Below are 26,093 nucleotides of genomic sequence, written 5' to 3'. Positions count from 1 at the left end.
TGGTGGTGAGTTGTGTGTCGGCAGTAGCTCGACAAATCGATTAATTCCCGATAGTGCGGTTTCGAAAAATCTATCTAATAAAATAAATTTAGTAACATGAGTGTATCATTGTTGATTAACAATCCGTAAAATTTGGTGATAAATTATTTTCGAAGAATATGATAGCAAATGAATAAGCAAGAAACGAATCAAAGACCGTAATTATTATTACTTACAGATGGAAGACGCTCGACCTATTCCTCTCTTTCACTGTGATGAAATCGAAAAGCAAAGGCTGTATAAGGATTGGAAGTCTTGGAAGGGTGCGTTAGAGTGTTATTTTGACGCCTATGGTATAGTTGACCAGAAGCAGAAAAGGGCAAAATTGCTCCATCTGGGTGGCCCACAACTGCAACGTGTGGTTGCCAATTTGCCGGACAGAGAAAATTTTCCTTTAGTGTTACTTGAGAAGCAATGGTATGATGTCGCAATCAATGCTCTGGACGCATTCTTCCAACCATATCGCCAAGACTGCTTAGAGAGATACAAGTTAAGACAAGTAAAACAAAAGGAAGGGGAGAGATTCGCTGATTTCGTTCTAAGGTTGCGACAGCAGATATCCGATTGTGGTTTCGACAAGTACCCAGCAGAAGTGAAGACAACCTTGGTGGAGATATTCTTAATCGATGCCGTTATCGAAGGCTGTCAATCACAGGAACTGCGGCGTAGAATACTGCAACAGGATCGCTCCTTCACGGAAGTTGAGGCTTTAGGCGTCACACTGGAAGGGATAGAAAACCAGGTGAAAAGTTTCGGCGGAAAGATAGACCAAGCGGACGTGAAGCAACAGGTTCTCAGAGTGAGAGATGAACCTGTTCCGAGTTTCCACAAAAATTTTCAAAATACAATTGGAGTTAAGCGTAAATTCGAGAATAAAAGTGGATACAGCTGCTACAACTGTGGACGTCGGGATCATATTTCAACATCTGCAAAAATGTCCAGCAAAAGGCAAGGTGTGTCATGCCTGTAAGCGAGTAGGACATTTTGAGTCATCGTGTCGCTCCAGAAATTCTAATAAAGAGGTTCCCCTTACAACAAAACAAGTACGTGCCGTCACGGAATCAGAAACTAATCTTGAAGATAGACGGAAACTCGCTCCTGTTGCAACATCGAAAACATATTACACGTTTCATTCGGGAAATGAAACCAATGTTGTTACATGTCATATTGGAGGCGTCCAACTGAATTTGCTCGTTGACTCTGGCTCTGATGTGAATTTAATTCCTGATAACGTGTGGGAGCAGCTGAAGCAGTCAAACGTAGCTGTTTATCGATGTGTCAAAGGAAGCGAAAAAGTTCTTAAAGGATATGGTAATGACAATCCCTTAACAATTCTCGGTTCTTTTGTGACGGATGTCAAAGTTGGCAAGAAATCAGTTCGCGCTGAATTTTTCGTAATCAAAGGGGGCCAACGCAGTATTTTGGGAGATGAAACATCGAAGGAGCTAGGTATTTTGCTAGTTGGATTGCACATCAATCGTATAGCTTCCGAAGCTGAATCGTTTCCTAAGATCAAGGATGTCCAGGTGCAGATCCACACAGACCCGGAAATCAATCCCGTGTTCCAGCCGATTAGGCGCATTCCAATTCCCTTAGAAGCTGCGGTAGACCAGAAACTAAATCATCTATTGGCGAAGGACATAATTGAAGTAAAACAAGGCCCTGCTTCTTGGGTTTCACCACTTGTAGTGGTTGGAAAAAGTAACGGAGAACCAAGGGTTTGCTTTGACCTACGACGAGTCAACAAAGCTGTGCTGCGAGAGCGCCATCCGATGCCTGTCGTTGATGAGTACCTGGGCAGGCTTGGCAAAGGCAAACTTTGGAGCAAGTTAGATATTAAAGACGCTTTCTTGCAGGTGAGTTATTGAAGGTTTACCATTGAATAAATTTTCATATCTAAAACACATTTGGGTTTTATTAGGTTGAATTAGCTCCGGAATCAAAAGATATCACAACGTTTATTACTAACAAAGGATTTTTCCGTTTTAAACGGCTTCCTTTTGGATTAGTTATAGCCCCTGAACTGTTCCAAAGGGTCATGGATCAAATATTAGTTGGGTGTGCAGGTACCTACTGGTATCTTGACGATGTAATTGTGGAAGGAAGGAACCAAAAAGAGCATGATGAACGCTTAGAGGAGGTGCTACGACGTTTCAAGGACAGATCTGTGGAATTAAACTGGGAGAAGTGTGTTTTTCGGGTGGATAAGGTTGAATTCCTGGGACATACAATTTCTGCTCTTGGTATCGCACCATCTATTTCCAAAGTTGAAGCGATTTTGTCATTTCGTCAACCAGAAAGTGAATCAGAAGTTCGAATTTTCCTGGGTTTGGCGAACTATTTAAACAAATTTCTACCTAATCTGGCCACACTAGACGAACCTTTGCGAAAACTTACGAGAAAGGATTCAACCTTTCTTTGGACGAATGAACAGCAAGTGTCTTTCGAGCGTATTAAAGCTTCAATGGCTAAAGTCCAAAACTTGGGATTCTTTAATGAAATGGACCGTACAGCAATAATGACTGACGCAAGTCCAACAGGTCTCGGAGCATTATTATTACAAACCAATATGTCAGGGTGCAGTAGAATTGTCCACTGTGCATCCAAATCGCTAACGGACACAGAGAAAAAATACTGCCAAACCGAAAAGGAGGCTCTGGCAATCGTTTGGGCGGTGGAACGTTTCTACACATATCTTCATGGAAGTGAATTCGACATTCTCACCGATTATAAGGCATTGGAGTATTTGTTTACCGTTCGTTCCAGGCCTTGTGCCAGAATTGAGCGGTGGGTTTTGAGAATCCAGGCATTTGACTATAAAATAATCTACATACCGGGTGAGAAGAATGTAGCGGATGTTTTGTCACGGCTGAGCACCCTTAAATCAGTTCCTTTTGACCCTTCTGAGGAAATCACTATTAAACAAGTAGCGATAGACGCTGCTACAACCGCTGCATTGGATTGGAAAGAAATTGTCAGAGCATCCCGCGATGATGCAGAAATACGTCATGTTTTAGAATGCCTGGATCTCGACAAAGTCGAAGAGTTGCCACTTGCTTTCCGCATTGTAGCCAATGAGCTTTGCTGTTGCAATGACGTTCTCTTGAGAACCAACAGAATCGTAATACCTACGGTTTTACGTGAGCGGATATTACGTGTTGCTCACGAGGGACATATCGGGACACGCATGATGAAATCGCATCTACGGAGTGCTGTATGGTGGCCAAAAATGGATGTATCGGTGGAAGAGTTTGTTAAACGATGACGTTCTTGTACTTTGGTTGCTGCTCCTGAACCGCCCACACCGATGGTCCGTAAAGAAATGCCTTATGGACCCTGGGAAGAAATAGCGGTAGATTTCTTGGGACCACTACCGAACGGTCAAACGCTTTTTGTCGTTGTTGACTATTATAGTCGCTTCATTGAAGTATGTGGGATGACGCAGACTACTGCAAGAGAAACCATTCTGCAACTTTCTAGAATTTTCACCAGATACGGTGTACCATTGACTTTGCGTGCTGACAACGGTCCACAGCTGAATACAGTCTGTGAAGAAATCAAGGTTTTCTGTGAAGATATGGGAATAAAGTTGATAAACACAATACCCTACTGGCCACAGCAAAACGGTGAGGTTGAGCGACAAAACCGTTCCATACTGAAAAGGTTAAAAGGATTGCTCAGGAATTGGGGTAAGATTGGAGAAGAGTTTTGGACCAATATATATTGTCGTACCATTCAACTCCGCATCCGACCACTGGCCGCTCTCCATTTGACCTAATGTTTGGAAGGAGGGTACGCAACAAACTTCCCCAAATTCCTCGCGAAGTGCACTGTGACGAAGCAGTTAGTGATTTTGACCGAACACAAAAAGAAAAAGATAGGATCTATGCAGATCACAAACGGAAAGCTCGTAGAAGTGACATCGAGGAGGGAGATAAGGTATTAGTCAAACGGTTCAGAAAGGAAAACAAGCTTAGCACAGATTTTAGTCCCGAAGAACATATTGTTATGCGGCGTAGTGGGGCTGATGTGACATTGCGATGTCTGGAAACTGGTAAAGAGTACCGCCGCAATGTGGCACATCTTAAGAAGTTACCAGATTTATCACCAGCGACTGAATCGACCAACGAGAGTGCACCGATCCCAAGATTTTTGCTAGAGGATGGATTGCGTCAGGATTCCGAGAACGACCGACAATCGAACATTGAAGGACATACAGAGGACAATGAATCATACGCTAGAAGGCAACAAGTGAAACGCAGCAGGAATGAGCCCAACAAATTCAAGGACTATCTTCCACACTGAAAATAAAAGTAAAAGGGGGATTGTGGTGTCGTGTCCCTCGTCGAAAGCGATGAGACAGCACAGCTCTATCTAGGTGAAAATATTGGACGATATGGCAGCACGGCGAGGAAAGGGGACAGACAAGATAAGTACGTTCAAGCGTGAAGGTGAAAATTATTACGGTGAATAAACGCAGAGTTAGACCAGTAAATCGTGTTTCTTTCAAACAATTCCGAACCCTACAGTACCCCTGAAAAGTTCTCGAAGGGTGTAATCTTACGTTGATCGCACTTGATCGAAGAAATTACAAAAAGGAATGTATTTGATCGCAGAACTCTTTCGCTTCAAAGCAATTTGGAGTTCTGAAAAGAACTAAATTTGATTTGCTGAAAACACTGTAGTTTTTTCGAAGCCGCTGCAGATTTCTACGGCTTCGGCTTTTTCGGATGCACCGATTTTTGAGGATTTATTTGACTTTTACTTTCGGGTATCCGCTTTGCTTTCTTCTTGCTGGTTGCCTTCTTCACAATAGCAAGTTTGGTTTTTTTTGCAGCGGTTACTGTTTTCTTCTCCCCAGTAGCAGCTGCAGGTGACATTTTTTTGGTTCTTCTCAGCGGATGTCTTCTATGCCCTGACTTTATTCCCGGAAACGGTGGTCTTTTTCGATGCTGACGCTGTCTTGATCGCCTCCTTAGCTGTACCATTCTTTTTTCCGGTGGACTCCTTTTTGGCCTTAGGGGGAAGCTTGAACGAACAAGCCACACAAGTGCCCTTCATTTGCACAAACAAGCTTTTGGTGGTAACTCTGTTCATCAGCGCTTTCTTGATGAACGAAGTTAGCTTCACCACATCAATCTTAGGTAGCGATAACATGCTCCAACCGCTGTACATTTATAACTGAGTGGATTTCCGATACACAAATTGTTGTGATTTGAAAAGCTTGCTTTCAAAGCGATTTTTGGATCAATAAGTAACAAACATATAACGTGTAGACATTTTATCTTTCAAATGAAGCTGTTATCAATTATTTTGACATAAAAAGTCTTGAAATAGAATATGACTTCGGCATGTATTATTGTTGTCAATTCGTCTTCAAATTGGAAAACAATGCTAGATCATGTAAAAGTTGTTCACAAACTTAGTTTGACCCTCATTGAATAATTTATCCGCAAGAACGTCGCATTGGGCGACGAACGTGTTAAAATGCCCATGAAAAGGAAATATTCTGAAAAAAGGCTAAATTATGAATGGATCAATATGATGACAGTAAACTCAGAGCATTGAGTAATGCAACATCTACTTGAGAATTCGAATACCTCGTTAAAAAATTGTGATTTTTAAAATCTGACAAACCATGATCAGAGGTGAACAAACCATGATCATAATTTCTCTTTGAAGAAAATCGTTAAAAACAAAAAAACGCCTTATGCTATTATTAGTAACTAGAGACTTTGGGCTTTTTAACATACCCAAATTCGTTCTGATTACTGATTTTAATGATTTTCATACCATGTGAAAACTCTAACACTTGTCCACGTTTGTCCGCGGTGAGGGGGAGGGGGTTTAGATAATATCCACGTGGACACGTTGATTTTTGAAAATAAAACATTCGCGTATATAATCAAAAATGAATGAAATCTACTCTGTATTTGCAAGAACTTTTAAGCCCTCTGTTCACCCTGAGTACTCTGTATTTATTAATATAAAAGTTGGGTTGCCTGAGAGTGCTGCCCGCTCAAACATCCATATTTTTTACATGGCTTCACTTCTTCCCTGAATGTGTATTCTGGAAGAAACGCACATGAGCTGAGAACAATAAATTTATTCCTATTGGTAGTAGAGAACCATGAACTCTTCCAGGATGAAGCATTATCCATCAAAGAATTATGGAATTTTTGTAATGTGAAAAAGCACGACGTTGTGTTTAATTAACACTACAACTACCGACGGTTTTTATAGACCTACTAGCTGACCCGGCGAACTTCGTCTCGCCTGAAATAGATTTTTGATACGAAAACATTCGAACATTTACATTTTCTTACTAAGCACGATCATGGGTTCAATCCTAGAAGTATTCATTAATTGGTCTCTTTATTTGTCGTTTTAGAATTCTCTCTTTCTCCAACAATCCATCACTATCTTTCCCTGATAATCCATCACCATTTACGTTTCGCACCAACGCAAAATGAAAAACGATTCCGTCAATTCGAATTTCAATGGGACTAACAACGCCTTTGACGATTACTTCAGGACATATGAGAATTCATTTCTCCCAATTTTCCCATTTAACGATCCATTTTAATTTATATAAAACAGGGATGGCTAAACTTGACAGCACAGCGGGTTATCTGTAATTTAGAAGATAGACGGCGATGTACCAAACAGTAACTTTTCATTTTAGAGCAATGTTTTCTAAAAAACGGCCGCTCTCGTTGTACACGAATATTTCAAGCAAAGAAAACTACATGTCAGGCAGGTGGGCCGCTGCAATGACTACGCAGGTGACAAGTCGCCAGTAGTCGGCGTTTTAGCTACTCCTGATATAGAAGATCTAAGATATAGGATTGTTTTATTCCACCTGAAAATCCGTAATCATTTTCGAACCAAAATGAATTTAAAATGGAATGAAAACATCAAATGGAATAACAACGCTTATCACGATGTAATTGTAGAACATATGGAAATTCAATTGTCGGCGTTGCTCACGATAGTGTCTCGCAAGGGAATGTATTCCTTCTTACAGCGCTTCTGTTGATTGTGTCGTAGGAATCGCAGTCGTTCGCTCTTTATTTCGCATACATATCGGCCATAAGATGTTGACACAGCTCCTGACAACATATAATGACGTTTTCTTGTCCGCGTTAAATCATCAAATGATACACGTTGAAATCCATGGAGCGCATTCTTTTATTTGTTTCGTCTCCTTTGTACATAATGTTCATAAACATTAATTCAAAAAGAGTAATGATGTTTATAGTGGATGAAGTTTCTATAGCTATAGCAGGATCTTGTTGCTAAATACTTGTACAATATTCGCCTTGTTCTTTCAGAATAGCGGGGGGATTTTTCGTCAAAGAAAATTTTTCTGATTTGCACGTTGGTCACGCATTTTGTAGCGCTGGTCACTCAGAATACTTTCTAGGAGTGGTGCTATTGAAGAATTCCACATTATCCACAATTTCTCGCGATGCAGTGCAGTCGCCTTCCATGGTTCCAGCAACGTCTTCAATAACATGTGCATTGGATCTATTCACATGCTCTCTAGTTGGTATTGGTGTGCAATCCGAGCATGTGTGATTTGATGAATTTCAATAATTCATAGTGCTCATTCAATAAGGCTTCCTACTCGCCGGTGATGCGTCAGGCTTAAGGCTAATTGAGGTTACATGGGCAAATGTGGATGGAAGTTCGATGAAGCAGACTTCGTTTTGTTTGAAGAACGAACGGCGGAATAATGTATTATTTAGGTTTTTTTTTTAAATATTGAAATCACGATGGAAAATTAGGGGATAGGGGTTAGAGAGTGAAAAATTGTGGTTTTATGTATGTTTTGAAGTCAAATTTTGAAAGAATGTACAACAAAAAAATTATTAAGAATTTTTTCTTTCTACACACTAATTGGTACTTAATATACGGTAATCGGTATCCTATATATAGTTTACGACCTATTCTCATGCCCAACATTTTTTTTGCACATAATTTCATTGAAACCGGTCGATCCGTTTCGGAGGAGTTCGACCACGAACATCGTGACACTAGATTTTTATATACAGCTTGGCGCATAAGTCACGCAACGCTTTCTGAAGGAAAAAAAAATACCGATCGCGCTGCAACTATCGAGCGTGTTGTTTCCTAAGCAGTTCAGTTGTTCGACTGCCGTCATAGAGGTAGTATATCAGAGGTATATTTGAGCAAATCGTTGGCCATTTGATGTTGGCGCTAACGACATTGATTTTTGTTCAAAAGAGGAAAAGGATTTTCAGACGGAATACCACATTCCTATATCTTCTATCTATATAAACAAAAATGGAAGGCCAAATGTGTAGGTGTGCCCTAAACCCGAGTAAGGAATGGTCCGATTTGAGCTGTCTTTATTTTTTAATATTCTCTGTATCAAACATGTATTCCATGCAACGGAGAAACATGTTATTTCCAAATACTTGAAGAATCTTGAACGAGAATTGTGTCTGAAAATAATTTGATATTATAAGGACGAATTTTTGTAGAAGTGCTAGACAATTTATAGTAAAAGGAAATTGTAAAGGGTCAAAGGGTAATCAATCAATGAAGAGTTCAGTGATTGGACTCACTAACGTTCACTTCGTAAGAAAACGCGGATGTTTGAAAGTATTCAAATCAAAAAATATATTTTGGGCGGGACGAAGTTCGTTGGGTCAGCTAGTATTGAATAAAATTTCAAGACAAAGTCTTGTGAACAAATGATACAATCGATCATTTTGAACGGTCGGTAGTTCCAGTGTTAGGTGCGAGTTTCGATTCAACTTCCGCACTTGATGTAAAAACTGCTTCGGTTCTATTTATCGGGAACTCCCAAGATTTACCAAAAATGGAAGACGAACAACAAATTCTTTCATGGATGCGTGTCTGGACATGTGTTTCTGGCAGCGATGCTTTTATTTATTGATATGTGATAATGTTTGCAATACGCTTGTATTGGGTTGTCTGGAAAGTTTTTGCTGCCACTGTTGACAACCGAATCCTCGAAGCCGGTTTTCGCGCGAAGAAAGCCATGATTTGTTTCTGGTGGGTTTAGGAAGAAATTCTTCTCCCAATCATCCAGTCCAACAAGTACTGCTCGCAGATAAACAAATTAAAAATCAGCGATCCAAACGGCTTCTAAGGCGAGTATCGAGACTAGAACTATACAATTTGATAGGCGAGCGACGTGTACAATGCCAAACCTAATGACATGTTGGCCGAAATTTTCGGAGTTTAGCTCTGATGTGCCGTACTCACCAGATATCGCATCTTCAGATTATGCAGGTCCCTGTAACAACTTGTGTTTTGGTGAATTGGAATTTTCAAGTTGCATGAAGGATGAAAACGTGGTTTACCAAATGGTTTATTTATCATCTAAACTTATATTATCGCCTTCAAAATAGGCCCCTTCTGAAACAATACACTTTCCCCAACAAACAATCAAGTCATCGAAACACTTTTTATAGCTGTATTCAGGAATTGCCTTTAGTTCTCGCAATGAGTTCGTTTTTATGTATTCAATGCTGTCAAAACGGGTCCCACGAAGCGGCAATTTGAGTTTTAGAAGTAGGAAAAAGTCACACCCAGGGCTCTACAATTCCGAAACTAAAAGAGGAAAATGCCTTTTTTACTTCTACCTTTCTCTTCAGTCAATTTCTTGTACGATTGTGTGTATTCACTGCGCATACTGAAACATCTATTCTTCAATTTCTTTTTCATTCTTCTGTCGTTTCCTTTGAATTTGAAAGCAGACGCTTTTACTTGACGATCAAAGCTGCCCTAATCATTATCATTTGAATGGACTTTATGTCGCTTTCAAAAAAGTGGAATTAAAAGAGACATATGAGGACATACTAGTCTTACAACCAGCACCGACAACTGATTAAGTCATTTTTTCACATCGTTATTTTAATTAGTATCAGTGAATACGGATCGAGTTCCAACGAAATTTTCATTCGAAATAAGACACTTTCATTCGATATAAAAACCTCCTTCGATATAAAAAGCACGAGTTTGCAGCATATTGACAGACGATAGGCTTATTATTGAGTGACGATATGTCAATTGAAGTGGAATTCTATGGCCCTGGTCACACCCATGTCTAGTCTCAAACTTGTCTTGTCTCAAACGAAATGGCCAAAGCTTTCAGACCGATCCGATTAGTTGAGCGATTAGCTCATGTTCTTATTGAAGAGAACGAGCATCTTCTAGACAAATAATTAAGGGGCTTAGAATACAAGGCGTGTATGTGACTTGATCGATTTCATCAACTTATTCTTTAGTTAATAACTCAACAACAAAAACGTTCCAATTTGAGTTTTCTATAGAATCCGATAGATGAGATTCCACATTGTTAGATACAGCTAGGAATGAGTTTCCAGCTAAGTTATGACCAAAAGAGAAAGTCTATGTAGGCATTGTAGAGAAATCGATAAACTCACTTACACCCCTTTCATTCTAAGCCCTTCAATTACGAAGTTCGCCGCGGTTAGTATTCTATGTCAAAGTAGGCGTTCGCGTAATAGACATTTTTTTGCAAATGGTGACAAATACTAAACAAAGACTGTATCGGATAAGATCATTTTATATTGGGTTGGGGAAAAAGAAAGGTCGTATATTGTCAATATATGACCCACGAGTTGACGCAAAAAAATCTTCTAGACCGAATCAACGCCTGCGATGCACTGCTGAAACGGAACGAACTCGAGCCATTTTTGAAGAAGATGGTGACTGGTGATGAAAAGTGGATCACGTACGACAACCTAAAGCGAAGAAAGTCGTGGTCGAAGCGCGGTGAGCCGGCCCAAACCATCGCCAAGCCCGGATTGACGGCCAGGAAGGTTTTGCTGTGTGTTTGGTGGGATTGAAGGGAATCATCCACTATGAGCTGCTCAACTATGGCCAGACCCTCAACTCGGTTCTCTACTGTGAGCAGCTTGACCGTTTGAAGCAGGCGATTGACCAGAAGCGGCCAGAAATGATCAATACGAATGGTGTTGTTTTCCACCAGGATGACCCGCCAGAAGCTACAGGAGCTCGGATGGGATGTATAGTCAAGACCTGGCTGCAAGTGATTATAATCCGTTCCGGTCCATGCAAAACGCTCTTGGTGATACTAAGTTGGCCTCAAAAGAGGCTTGCGAAAACTGGCTGTCTGAGTTTTTTGCAAATAAGGAGGGGGGTTTTATAAGAGGGGGGGGGGCAAATAATTAAGTTGCCTTCTAAATGGCAACAAGTTTGCGAACAAAACGGTACGTATTTGACTTAAATTGGATAATTTTAAGTATGTTAAATAAAGCATCAAATTTCGATCAGAAATACGACATTTCTTTTTCCCCAACCCTATATTATAATGATGAGTTTTTGAGGACATATCGGAGACTGCATAGACAAATGGTTGAGTGAGAGTTAGGACTAAGTGTTTGAAGCATTCAAAAAACATCAAGTTCATCAAAATTTGAAACTAACTTCGGGCATGTTAATCTGATATACTATCTTTCTTTGACCATCTTGATAAATGTTGACAGTGTTTCTTCGATAACGCGAATCACTTCGGAATAGAGGGATAATAAACAAAAGAAAGATTAAACAGAAATTAAAGAGATTAAAGTAGGCTATTATAACAATTGTCATTACCAACTATGAAAAACTTTGAACATTTATTCCAGATAATTTTTATTCTGATGAAGTGGAAAGGTCCAAAAATCAGGAAAAATCAGGATCATTTCAGAAAAATCAGGCAAAACAGTGTGTTTGTCAGGATATCAGGGAGCGTACCAAAAAGTCTGGGAAATCCTGAAAAATCAGAAAGGCATCTCTGGTTGTAACAGTAGCAGACTTTCAGTATGTTCTTAGTACAATTTCGCAGATTCATGTCAATCGCCGAGAGCAATCACGAAATCATCCGAGTTCAGACTCAACCTCATAATAATAAAAATAGAACTGCAATAAAATACTATATGACCACTACTCACCTTTGTTTACGTCCCAGGGGACCGAGATGATTTTTGCCGCTGTTAGAATCGACTTGGACTCCTCATTGTAGTTGGCCAAATAATTTCCCAATATTAATCCACCCATTGAAATCCCGGTAGCCCCAATTTTCACGTGGGGATTTAATCTCCTCACATGGTTCACCACTTCGGAGAGATCTTCCGTGTTCGACGCACAGTACAACCGGGGCGTTTTCAAAGCCACTCCTCCCAGACCTCGATTGTTGAACACAACCGTCCTGATACCAATGCGATTTGCTGCCGTCACCAAACATTTGATATATTCAGCCTGTGATTCTCCTGTGAGGACGAAAATGAAGATGTAACATCTCTCAAGTTTTATGAAATGGGAAATCGTAACTACCTGTTAATCCAGGTAGGATGATGATCAAAGGCGAATCGCTATCACAGTTCGTTTCCAACCAATCCAGAGCCACTTCACCACCATCCTTCAGGGATAGAACCTCTCTTCGATACTCGATTTTGGGAATCATGTTCGATCGAATAATGCTAGCAAATACTGTCTGGGCTCGACTTTCCACACACCAGAACGTGGGATAAAATTTCATCTCCAGAATAGGAATGTGCTTACGAAGATATTTCTTGAATGGGCCGTCCGACGCCGCCAGAATAGGACGCTAAAAATGGGAAATGTTGAGTAACGTTCAAACATGTGTGTCTCAAGCACTCACCTTTACGACTTCTATCAAGTAGTAGAACAAATATCCGGAGAGAAATATGGCAAAAATGTGCCATCGCGGCAGATCAGAGAAATAGGTGTACAAGTCTGCAATCATTTTTACTTTTTTTTTCTTCAATGTCCTGAGTATCCTAGAACTGTCAACTGACTATAAAATTCTGAGCGAAACTGTACTGATCTGTCGATCTTGAAAAGCGTGCAGTTCTGAAAAGAGAAATAAACTAGTTAATACTACATTCTGCAAGGCAAGCAACTTTCGTGCACCTAACGTGCAGGCTCAATATAATTCACGATGATCGATAGAGAATAAAGTTCAATGCAAACGTCATTGCAATACATGTGCGCCTATGGTTTTCAATAGCAATTACAGACATGATTTCCCGAGATAACGAACAAACGACGATGAGTAGCAACAAAAGGTACGGTCGATATACAAGAGAAACTTCAATACAGTTAGAACTTCGCCGAGTTTGCTGTGGATATTTGTCAGCTGTTATAGAGTTCGATTAGTTTACGCAACTGTTTTATCGCTGTTTTTGATGTGACATCGTGATGAATCATTATGAATAATTTGTATTTTCAGTTAATGCTAGATGGTATTTTTGTATTTTCAGTTAATGCTAGATGTTAGATGGTTCGACAACTCGCAAGCAGATCGGACAAGTTTTTAATCGATCCAACAAAGGTGTTTTTTCACATCGAATAATAGTGTTCTTTTTCACCGGTTGCGCTTGCGAGTGGAGCGAAGTTTAAAGTGGTGCGCGCTGAGGATCCAAATCAGACACATTCATCACACACGCCACACAGCCGCGGCAAGTAGAAATTTATTTTTCTTTTGTTTCCCTATCATTCCTTCTACCTTCTGTGCGCGATTTACACCATTGTTCAACTTTGTGTTAACCAAATCGGCAAACGTTGGCATTAGGGGTGATCATTATTTCTTATATACCGTTGAACTTTTATTGGAATTTTTTTTTCATTTTATCATTTTATTTAACATAAAATAAATTGAATTTAATATTCGCATCATAACCTTATAAAAAATATTTTTTTCACTTATTTATTTATTTTGATTATCATTATATTCTGTTCATATCGAACAGTTGACCGATTTTTTTGATATGGCTGAGGGCGGGAAGGATCCCCCATCGACGCCACTGAATATTTCCGATACCGATCCTCCTCCTGAAGAGCAGGAAGATGAAGCTGAAGTTGAGGAAGAAACTTCTGTATATGAAGTTGGAAGTTCCGAAGATGAGGACATTGACGAAAAACAGGATTTTCGTCCAAAAGAATACCATGAAGGCTCCAAAGGCCCATTCATTGTATACTTTAGACGAAAATCTAAACCTCTCAATGTCATTCGTATCTCGAAGGAACTTACTCAGAAGTTTTCTGCAGTTACCGAGATTACACGGATGGGGCCAGACAAACTACGAGTTGTCGTCTCAAGCAGGACCCAAGCGAACGAAATCACGCACTGCGACCTCTTTGCGATTGAGTATCGCGTATACGTGCCCTGTTGCAACGTCGAAATAGACGGCGTAATAACCGAAAAGGGTTTGACTCGAAAAGAGATTATCGATGGTGTCGGTCGCTTCAAGAACTCTTCACTAAAAACTGTGAAGATTCTTGCATGCGATCGACTGAAATCTGTGTCACAAAAAAATGACAAAAGAGTTCTCAATCGGACAAACTCTTTTCGTGTGACTTTTGAGGGTGCCGCCCTTCCAAAGTACGTTGCAATAGGTGCACTTCGTTTACCTGTTCGGTTGTTTGTACCCCGGGTAATGAAATGCAACAAATGTATGCAACTCGGTCACACGGCCGCCTATTGTTGCAATAAAAAACGTTGCGCAGATTGTGGAGAGAGCCATGATGAGAATCCTTGCGCGAAAGAGCACAAGTGTCTTCATTGCGGCGGGACTCCTCATGATATTATTCAATGCCCGGTGTACAAACAACGAGGGGAAAAAATCAAGCGTTCCTTAAAGGAACGTTCCAAGCGGACTTATGCAGAAAAGCTTAAGAGTTCCGTTCCAACGACTCAGGACAATCCCTACTCCATTCTGCAGAACGACGAGCCTGTTGCAGACGCTCCCAATGCAGGAAGTTCCGGTACATCGCAGGGTGCCATTAGGAAAAGAAAAATTACTTCTTTTCCTTCACTCCCCAGAAAGACGACCGAAACTTCCCAAGTTGGAATGAAAACTCGAATTGAACGTGCTGAGAATAGACCGAAGCAAGTACCTCCTGGTTTAAGCTGTTCTTCCACGCACCAGGGGTCCTCAACACTTCCCGGAGCAGCACCCACCCGGTCTGTTCCATTTTCGCGGTCGAGGCAACAGCCACAATCTGGTTTGCTTGCGCTTTCTGACCTGGTGGACAACATTTTAAATGCTCTAAATATAAATGACCCTCTTAAAAGCATAGTATTATGTTTGCTTCCGATTGTGAGAACATTTTTGAAAGAAAAATGTGGTTTTTTAGCAGCGTTCATTTCCCTCGATGCCTGATTCAGTGCAAGAGGTCAAGGATTTGACCACTGTAATACAGTGGAATTGCAGAAGCATCATCCCTAAACTAGATCAATTTAAATTTTTAGTTCATAGTTCTAACTGTGATGTATTTTCCCTCTGTGAAACATGGCTTTCTTCAGCCGACGAGCTGAATTTCCACGATTTCAACATTATTCGCCTCGATCGAAATGACTCGTTTGGTGGCGTACTATTGGGGATCAAAAAATGTCACTCCTTCTATAGAGTCACTCTCCCATCGATGATAGGCATTGAAGTTGTCGCTTGCCAGACACAAATCAATGGCAAAGACTTCTGCATTGCCTCGATATATATTCCTCCAAGAACCATGGTCGGCCGCCATCAGTTTTTTGATATCATCGCGGCATTGCCGGAGCCGCGGCTAATCTTAGGTGACCTCAACTCCCATGGAACAGCATGGGGGTCACACTATGATGACAGCCGTGCCACGTTGATTTATGATCTGTGCGACAACTTCAACATGACAGTTTTAAATACAGGGGAAGCAACTAGGATAGCCAACCCTCCTGCACGGGCAAGTATGCTAGACATATCACTTTGCTCTTCTTCATTATCCCTGGATTGCACGTGGAAGGTAATCCAAGATCCCCACGGTAGTGATCACCTGCCAATAATTTTATCGATCGCCAATGAATCAGGTTCTCGTGAGTCAGTCGATATTGCGTATGACCTCACGAAAAATATTGACTGGAGAAAATTTGCAGAAATAATATCTGAAGCACTTGTTTCAATGCATGAACTTCCTCCACTCGAAGAGTATAACTTTATATCGAGTTTGATTTACGAAAGCGCACTTCAAGCTCAAAAGAAACGTGTTCCTGCTACCACTTTCCGACGTCGTCCTCCATCACTTTGGTGGGACAAGGAGTGCTCAAAGGTCTACCTTGAAAAATCATCCGCTTTCAAAAAATTCAGGAAAACTGGATTAGTGGAATGGTTTCGAAAGTACCAAGCTCTAGAAGCCAAACTAAAAGGTCTGATTAAAGCAAAAAAGCGTGGATATTGGCGGAAGTTCGTCAATGGTTTGTCAAGGGAGACAGCTATGAGCACTCTTTGGAATACGGCTAGGAGAATGCGTGGCCGGAACCATACAAATGAAAGTGAGGAATACTCTGACCGTTGGATTTTCAAATTTGCAAGAAAGGTTTGTCCCGATTCCGTTCCTGCACAAAACGTCGTACGCGACATTCCGCTCCAAGGCGATTATGAGAATTTTTCGATGGTAGAATTCTCAATTGCACTTCTCTCATGTAACAATTCAGCTCCGGGGTCGGACAAGATTAAATTCAACTTATTGAAGAATCTTCCCGACTTGGCAAAACATCGTTTGCTGAACTTGTTCAACAAGTTTCTGGAGCTGAATATAGTACCGCATGACTGGAGACAAGTGAGAGTGATAGCCATACGAAAACCCAACAAGCCGGCTTGCGATCACAACTCGTATAGGCCGATTGCAATGTTATCCTGTATTCGCAAATTGTTAGAGAAAATGATTCTTCTTCGTTTGGACAAGTGGGTTGAAACGAACAATTTGCTGTCAAATACGCAGTTTGGCTTCCGCCGAGGTAAAGGGACGAACGATTGTCTCGCGCTGCTATCTTCTGAAATCCAAATCGCATTTGCTCGCAAAGAACAAATGGCTTCCGTTTTTCTCGATATCAAAGGGGCATTTGATTCAGTTTCCATGGAAATTCTCTCAGAGAAACTTCATAATCGTGGACTTTCACCAATTCTGAATAATTTCCTGTACAATTTACTCTCAGAAAAGCACATGTTTTTCAATCATGGCAGCTTGAAATCTTCTCGTTACAGTTTTATGGGCCTCCCACAAGGCTCCTGCCTAAGCCCCCTCTTGTACAGTTTTTACGTCAATGATATAGATGATTGTCTAACTAGAGATTGCACGTTGAGACAACTTGCAGACGATGGAGTTATTTCCATCACGGGTACTAATCCCGCCGTTCTGCAAAAATCCTTGCAAGATACCCTGAACAACCTGTTCACGTGGGCTCTCAAGCTGGGTATCGAATTCTCTACGGAGAAAACTGAAATGGTCCTTTTTTCTAGGAAGCACGAACCCGCCCAATTCCAGCTTCACCTATCCGGCAAAACGATCAAGCACTCGATGTTTTTCAAATACCTTGGAGTATATTTTGACTCTAAATGTACCTGGGGAATACACATTGCGTATTTGAAACAGAAATGCCAGCAAAGAATCAATTTTCTCCAAACAATAACCGGAACATGGTGGGGTGCCCATCCAGGAGACCTCATTTAGTTATACAAAACAACGATATTATCAGTGTTAGAATATGGCAGTTTTTGCTTCCGATCAGCTGCCAGGATTCATATTCTCAAGCTGGAGAGAATACAATATCGTTGCTTGCGTATAGCAATGGGGTGTTTGCATTCGACACATACGATGAGTCTCGAAGTTTTGGCAGGAGTACCCCCGCTTACTCTTCGGTTCACAGAATTATCATACAGATTTCTCATCCGTTGCAAGATCATGAATCCATTGGTGATCGATAACTTCGAAAATCTACTCCAGCTGACTCCTCAGTCAAGTTTTATGTCTTTATACCATGAGTACCTTACCCACGACGTGCACCCTTCACCAGTCATCTCCAACCAAGTTTGCTTCCCATACTTTTGCAATTCCTCTGTCAATTTTGATCTGTCCATGCGACAAAAGACCCATGGAATCCCAGATCATCTACGCTCCGATTATATTCCGGAGATATTTTCGGCAGAATATGGGAAAGTTAGATCTGATAAAATGTTCTTTACTGACGGTTCATGCATAAACGGGTCCACTGGCTTCGGCATCTTCAATGAAAATTCCAGTGCCTCTTTCAAACTCAAAGATCCTTGTTCCGTGTATGTCGCTGAACTGGGTGCGATATATTACGCATTAGGGATCATTGAAACATTGCCCATCGACCATTATTTTATATTTTCAGACAGTCTCAGCTCAATAGAGGCAATCCGCTCAATGAAAGTTGATAAACGCTCATCTTATTTCCTAACAAGAATAAGACATCTATTGAGTGTTTTGGTCGAAAAATTATTCAAGATTACCTTAGCATGGGTTCCCTCTCATTGTTCGATTCCGGGGAATGAGAAAGCGGACTCGCTAGCTAAGGTGGGCGCTTCAGAAGGCACACTTTTTGAAAGGCAAATTACTTATAACGAATTTTTTCACATTCCTCGTCAGGACACACTCGTTAGTTGGCAGCGCATGTGGAGTGAAGATGAGTTCGGTCGTTGGTTACACACGATTATCCCTAAGGTTTTGACGAAAGCTTGGTTTAAGGGATTGAATGTCGGTCGTGATTTCATTCGCGTGATATCTCGGCTTATGTCCAATCACTACAACCTAAACGCGCATCTCTATCGAATTGGGCTCGCAGCAAACAATCTTTGTGATTGTGGCGATGGCTACCACGACATCGAGCATATTGTCTGGTCGTGTATCCGGTTCCATGCTGCTCGCTCTCAGCTCTCTAGAGCATTGAGAGCAAAAGGCAGACAATCGGATATCCCCGTCCGGGATATCTTAGGTAGCCGTGATCCTGATCTTCTGCTTCATCTATACCTGTTCCTCAGGAACGCCGATGTCAACGTTTAATGATTTTTCTTTCGTTGTGTCCCCGTTTCATATCCCTCCTATCCGATCTATAAACTTTTACTTAGTCGCGGCAATACATACACACACTCTTTACAGATACACGGGCCAAAAGTTGTGCAGTCCACTGATGATTCAACAAAAGCCAAAGGTTGTACCGCTCATGACAACTCTACACGAGCTGATGATTGCGCCGGCTAGTGACCATTCTATCCTGGATTCCTCGAGAAGACGCACCACGCTAGATATGGGGTACAGACTAGGGGGGCGTTGCTGATTAATGGTCAGCTGCATCCCAATAGGAAGTATCCCGTGTCGGGCACAGGTACAGATCATTGAAGACAGCAACATCACAATTACGAAAACACTTGTAATACTAACCTCGAGCCAACCGCGAGTAATCGGTTACATATTACTAACATAGTTATAAGGCAAACATTGTCGAAATATTGAACTCCCGGCCCCGTCAGGTTGACGCCATATGAGCCTTAATAAAAATATATATTTTGGATAAAAAAAAAAAAAATCTATCATTAGGTGACATGTTTTTTTTACGCGGATTTTCCGAATAACGCGGTTTTTTTTACGCGTTTTTTTAATTAACGCGGTTTTTTACGTGGATTTTACAATTAACGCGGTTTTTTACGAGGTACGTATCCCCCGCGTAAAAAAAACCTGGGTGTACAAAATTCTTAGCAACCGTTCTGCGTTGAGCGTCTATATAGACGTGGAACGCGATGAAAAGTGATCTGCTCGACGAATGACATGAAATGGCTCGATCGCTTATGTTATTCGATTCTAGAAGGCGGGGGCGGTAAAAAAATCTGCTCGAGTGGACATCATGGACTGGTGGATGATGTAGGCAAGCACATGACAATTCTCGTATACGACATTGTTATTACAATACTTTTAAAAAATCCACTCCTTCAACTATATATTTGTTTTGATACGATTACTGAAACGGTGGTAAATTACATTTTCTAATTTAATCACTGCTGTTAATGTGATTTGTGACATTTACAGTTAGTTTTAATAAATAAATAGAGTAAAGTATGTCCAAAATGTACACACTGAAGAAAGCACACGCGCCTTTTAAGAACCTTTGGTTAACATGTAATGCCCCATTAGAGTTAGGGTAGTTTTGTTGAAAAGGAATCCAAAATATGTCTAAGAGATGAGCGTAATGTGTAGAATCAAACGGGGATTACTTCTAATGAAATTATGTTGGGGTTTTCCCCAAAATTAGGTGTTTTCTATAGTACATAAAAATGGACAGTTTCAAATCGCAAAACTGGCGTACCATTCTAAGCATAATCGGGGTTCTACTGTTATTTACATTCTCTTTTGATCTCTGACAGTGCAGTTCGCGCTGAAGTCCATTCCAGGTAGAACCTCTTCCCAGGTGCCACTATACATCGAAGGCATGCCAGAAGTGTGACGCTAACCACTCAGCCTCTTAGTCCACAGGATTTCAAGTGTTCAGAGAAAATTTCCATCACCTTCCATATTTTGTTTTCTTGCTTAGTGTATATTGCTTTATCGGCAGCGATCATTAAGGGCGCTGGATAACGTCGTCTTGTTGAACATCACATTACATTGTAACGGAATGTCTATCACTTATTCCCGGTGATGAAACAGGCGTTCGCCGGTCAACGAAACGAAAAATCCCTCGGCCAGAACGGGAATCGAACCCGAACACCCGGCATGATAATTTGAGACGTGGTTAGCGGCCACGGCCGCGGGTGCACACTAATTCTGTAGTTACATATGTCATTAATGTCCGACTCATAATATAAAAAAAAAACTTGCGACCACAATTTTGTTTTGTGTTAAAAGTTGTGGATTTAGTGTGATAATTAGGGGTCATCATTGATTTTTTGCTATGAACTAATAAATCCGCTTACGATTCGCTTAGAATATTAGAGGAAGTTCATGAAGCAATGTTTAAAAGTGAGAACTTTGATATGAGCAACGAGGAACGAGTGATGAACAAGGAAAACCACCGAAAGTGCCGAAAACCAATGGAACTGTTAAAAGTGAACGTTACCGAAAACAATTGGTCGAATGGACAAGTGCTCTGCCTCAAAAAGACAACATAAAGTGATTTTTCATGATGATAATGCCCCGTCACTCCGAGCAAGTCCGGCCATGGGAGCAGTAGAGCAACTCAATTGGGATCAACTACCGCAAGCGGTTTAGGATTGGGCGATCTTTAGAAAAAGATCGATCTTGACGAGTCGATTTTCCAAACGGCGTAGGAATCGATCCACTCATTAAATCGGTACCAAACAATCGATCTTTGCCAAATAAATCTTTGAAAAATCGAAATCTTTTTTTTCAATTTATCTTCTTCTATAGGAGTGTCGTCTTTTCTTGAAACGGGGAATACAAATTTCATATTTCTATTCAAATATCAGAAGCATTTTGTTTTATTCCTCAGCATGCAGGCCACAATCCATTTCCAGAAAAGTAAATATCACACAATAAAGTAAATAATAAACACCGGGGCATTCATCTTGTGCCGTCAAGAAGTCGTTTTATTAAATTCATTAATTGAAAAAGCATTTTTAGAAATTCTACAACTGGTATCTGTCCAGAACTCGGCTGACCACGATCCCATAAAAGCCAATCGTGCCATACGTCTGTCATTTAGTCGAAGTCGATTCTTGATATTGGCGCTAGTTCGAAGAAACAACTCCTGGAATTGATGTTAACATCTAGTTTAGTAATTCTATTAGCCACTGGTTACAGTACATTCCCTCTGTAGCTGCCGCTAGTTCTGTCTCTGTCAGCATTTGTATGGAAGCAAAACGTAGAAGAAGCGAACCAAATGTTAACAGAATTATTGAAAAAAAATTATAGGTGGTCTTTGGTGAGAGTGAAATCGATGTATACTGAAACCCAAATCTATCGAACTTTTCCATTCCGATTGAAATGAAATGGAATCGACCCAAGATCGCCCAATATTAAAGCGGTTTATTCACCAGACATGGATCCTTCCGTTTACCATTAGTTTTCATCGACAGGATACGCACTCGCCGAGCAGCCCATTGATTCATATGAAAATGGGCGAAAATGGCTCAAAAAGTTTGATTCTAATAACAATAAAAAATTGACTATGCATTCATGAAGTGCCTGACAGATGTGCAAAATGTGCAGCTCCCAACAACCATTAGTTTGAATAAAATATTTTAAATCATTCGAGAACAACAAACGTGTATTTTGATTGGAAAAAAAATCCAGTGTCATATTTATACACCTGATATATTATACTAATAGCTGACCTGGCGAACTTCGCCCCACTCACAATTAATATATGATTTAAATCATTTCGAACACTCAAGTTCCCACAGAAATTATGTTTATGTACGAGATCTTTACTCGCCGTAGATAATTTTTTTTACGTATAAACCTGACGCAGACTAAGTTGCATCAAACCTGATACCGACAAATCCGTTGCTCCGTTCTTGAGTGAAATCGTGAGGAACGGACACCAAATCGTTATTATTTATATAGATTCGTTTCATACAAACCTTGCAGTAATAAAATGTAACGTAATGCCTGATTGTAATGTAAAATGTAACAATAAAACAAATTCTTAAAAAAGCGACAAATAATGATCTGAGTTAACCGCTATAGTCTGTTCTGAAACCTGTTTGAGGATTGAATCCTTTAAGCTACACTAGAGATGCTTGCTGATGAGTCAAACAATGTCAACTTGTTGAGGAATGATGGTGCTTAAGCTGGGTCGTTTCACTCGTCTATAAGATTAATTTGGCGAGCCCGTCAACAGCTCGAAACTCGAAAACACTCACCGAGCTAGTGATAGTCTGTGTTCAGATTCTTCCGGGTCCTTTCAGACTCATTAATCTATTCTCCATGCTACACGAGAAGCAATACAATTGATAAGGTTTTTTGATGTCTTTTTCTCGGTAGAGCTTATTATTTCGATGCAACAACACCAAGAAAACAGAGAACAGCTTCACAACAACTAAAATAACCCTGACATGGAGACATGAAACGAGGAAGCCATCTCATAAGCATCCTCAAGTAGGAGGGCTCTCTTTTATTGTGGTGCCAGAATAAGTATCACTATAATATCTTATATGTTTCATCATTTGTAGCTTATATGTACACACAAAATATTGGGCAGAAGCCAAAACAAAAGGAAGGCTCTGAGGAATTACGCTGTCACGAACTGAGAGCTCAATCAAACGTTTAGCTAAATGCGAAAATGAGATGAAAATAACGATCGAACGCACGCACGCTTCGAATGCACAATGCGGTTTAACCTTTTCAGTATGCAGAAAACCGAATGCAGGTCGAGAATAGTTCACCTTATAAAGAACAGTGTGTTTCACTACAAGCGCCAAAATCAAAACCCGTGAAATAATTGCGAAAGAAAAAATAAACGTGTTCCCGCGGAATAGTTCGCAGAACAAAATTTATTAATCATCAAATAATGACATCACAACACAGCCAGCTGAATTCAACTCTCAATCATATGGGCAGTTTTTTTTTCGCTCTCGAAAACGTCAAATCACAGCAGCTGATTATTTCACAATCCATCTTTTCGCTGCACGTGTTCATCTGCTTCCATTCTCTTTCTGTTAAATTTTGCACTCGCGAGATAACAACACCAGGTAAATCAATACTAACCTACACTCTAGTCAGAAAACACAAACAGATCACAACCGCTTTTGGCCATTATTCACACCATGCATTAATTTAACCAGAAAGTCACCATCGCCGCCGAACGCATGAATCAGACTATGCCAAATATTGGTAAAATTGCGGCGGTACATAAATTCTACCTATTAGTAACAATTGCAAACATAGTAACAGTATGAGTGGCACTTACTAGCATGTTAGTCATTCATTCATATAATCCTTAGTGTGCGTAGCTACGTAGGGTTGCTCGTTTTTACCATGAACTTTTTCATAAAATATATGCGCCATTGATCTACAGAAAGTTTCCCATTCAAACAGTCCATGTGTTTCTACTCTGTGATGTCAATATTTGTATTTTCATTTTCTCATACAGCACATTTGATTATGTACAACACAACAAGCGCTAAACATAGATTAGCACATTATTATTCATGTGGTCAAAAAACGTTCGTTAGTGGAAAAGGTAACCATGGCAATACGAATCGTTATCATATATGTATGAATGTGAAAATGGACGGCGAGCAATATAGCAATGATATGTATTTTTTGGGATTGAACCTTGATTTTTTTTTTTGCGTGGCCCGAAATCACGTGCATCGCTGTAATTGAGAGAATGAATGAGAAGCTACTGAAACAATCTCCCTTCGCGTTGCATTGAAAATGATTCTTATTCGGAGCTATGATATTAACATCCATATAGCTTGTTCCATTACAACACTGCCTTGAAAGTACCGAGCATCGACCCACTAGGGAACATTGTTTGATACAATGAAGACTGGATATAGTTACATGTATCCTTTCATATTTTATTATTCACCACCACTTCCAACTATTTGCGGATCGGGTCAACTATTTTCACTTGGGAAAGTAGAAGTTTGTCTTCCTTTGAAATCGCCTGCAGGTTCAGCCGCAATGAAAGGAAGAGTTTTCAATCCATTTTCAGCACCATTTCTGTTCGAATCGCGTGTTCGCGTTGAAAATTGGCAACTTTTTCGCCAGAACACTTGAATTTTTTTTCTCATCTCACCTTGATTTACTGTCGTAAATTTTCTTCTTCACTGATGTGTGCCACTGACGAATTCATAACATGCAACCAGAAATTATCCATTATTCCACTTGAGAAGGAACATGAATTATTGGAACAAGAACACCTAGACGAAAATAGTTGATTTTGCAATCAGCTTCACTATTCGGCAAAAGTCTGCTGTAATGCTGCCACCAAATGTTCACCCCGAGCTCTCCCACCGTAATCACCACCACTTCGCTTATCCTCCGGCGCCTTATGCTGTTGGATCTAGCACCGCAATTTGCCGGGTTAGCGAAAAAACTCCCCTCGGTACGGTTGATTTTACAAGACTGACGACGAGAGCTTCTGGTGAGCTCCGTTCAAACACATATACAATGCCGCATTATGCTGGAAAGCGCGTGAGTATGATGGTCGCGATCACAGACATACGTTCACGAAGTCAAACCGGACCGCCCAACCACCCACCCAATGGTGGTTGATCTCACGAGCAGGATATGTCTTATGAATGAATGTCACGTGCTCGCCACTCGGTACGTACCACAGCCGAATGCTGTTACATAAAAATGGCACTATCTGACACACAGTGTGCGATGGAGAGCGCATCTGCCTAAATTTTGCAGAGATAAGGAATATTGTGTACGGTTGATAAAAATATACCCAGTTTCTAATCGGATACTACAGGATAAACCGGCTCAAACTGTAATCGATATTCCATCGATTTAGTTTCGCTTTAGCTCTTAAAATTAGAATAGTGACCCAAGACCCAACACGACCAACACGACCGCATTGTTACGTTCTAGGAAATACTTGGTCATTTCATTTTATTCTTTTGTTCTTCACTTTGATAATTTCAGAATGAAAAGAAACCGAGAAATAACACTTTAGCACATATTTTTGGCGACCATCAATAAAATTTTTATGTAGCAATTATTGAATTCCTCTCTGGCATCTTAAATTAAAACATGTAGAGGCACTAACCTGAAGACTCCTCGTGCCGTCATATTCTGCTGAGACGCTTGTGCTAGTACCGAAGCGCGCTTGGTTCAAAAATACAAGAAAACTGTCACGATTTCCTGCAAAGTGCGAACCAAGGGTCGGATTCCCTTGAATGTCAACTGCGGCTAGAGGTATTTCAAAAAGTCAAGGCTGATCCCAACATCTCTGTTTTTTTCGAAAAAACTGAATACTGACCGCGGTACAATAATATGCGACGTAAAAAAACTACAAAAGATAATTCAGCGCCTGATTCTCGAATACACTTCACGGTGGAAACGAAATAAACGGCACGCCATTGAACTACGTTTTACGAGTTAGGGAAGTTTCGAAGATAATAATGAGTTTTCAGGCAAAATGAGCACTTTTCAAATAAAAATCATTAATGAAAATTAACTTCTTCGTATCAAACTGGTGTTTAATGTGAATGGAAAACTTTGTTTTCTTGATATGGTATAATAATCTCATACAAAAATTTTTT

The 26,093-nt window shown here is 40.4% G+C and overlaps 2 protein-coding genes across 8 annotated transcripts in view; one reads left to right on the top strand and one right to left on the bottom strand.

The window, feature by feature from the left end:
• LOC129764455 (uncharacterized) overlaps window positions 1–15,663 on the top strand; it is a 43,935-nt gene extending 28,272 nt beyond the window's left edge. The window contains exons 1-3 of one of the 5 annotated variants that reach the window (XM_055763535.1): window positions 40–135; window positions 218–1,895; window positions 13,350–15,663. In XM_055763535.1, coding sequence (XP_055619510.1) covers window positions 13,857–15,251 — 1,395 coding nt within the window. In that variant the 5' untranslated portion in view covers window positions 40–135; window positions 218–1,895; window positions 13,350–13,856 and the 3' untranslated portion in view covers window positions 15,252–15,663. Of the gene's footprint in view, window positions 1–35; window positions 1,896–12,671; window positions 13,155–13,349 lie in introns of those variants that run through there. The other 4 variants (XM_055763534.1, XM_055763533.1, XM_055763537.1 and 1 more) reach the window with 4 other exon arrangements.
• Window positions 1–24,955, bottom strand: part of LOC129764457 (phospholipase ABHD3) — a 36,221-nt gene extending 11,266 nt beyond the window's left edge. The window contains exons 1-4 of one of the 3 annotated variants that reach the window (XM_055763540.1): window positions 24,620–24,955; window positions 12,728–12,939; window positions 12,400–12,673; window positions 12,018–12,335 (exon numbers count right to left, since the gene is read on the bottom strand). In XM_055763540.1, coding sequence (XP_055619515.1) covers window positions 12,018–12,335; window positions 12,400–12,673; window positions 12,728–12,832 — 697 coding nt within the window. In that variant the 5' untranslated portion in view covers window positions 12,833–12,939; window positions 24,620–24,955. Of the gene's footprint in view, window positions 1–12,017; window positions 12,336–12,399; window positions 12,674–12,727; window positions 12,940–12,999; window positions 13,141–23,580; window positions 23,737–24,619 lie in introns of those variants that run through there. The other 2 variants (XM_055763539.1, XM_055763541.1) reach the window with 2 other exon arrangements.
• Window positions 24,956–26,093: the final 1,138 nt, after the last annotated feature.

Source organism: Toxorhynchites rutilus, chromosome 2 (assembly GCF_029784135.1).
Source record: "Toxorhynchites rutilus septentrionalis strain SRP chromosome 2, ASM2978413v1, whole genome shotgun sequence".
In the NCBI taxonomy this organism is placed as follows: Eukaryota; Metazoa; Arthropoda; class Insecta; order Diptera; family Culicidae; genus Toxorhynchites; species Toxorhynchites rutilus.
This window is presented reverse-complemented; position numbering and strand designations above follow the sequence as displayed.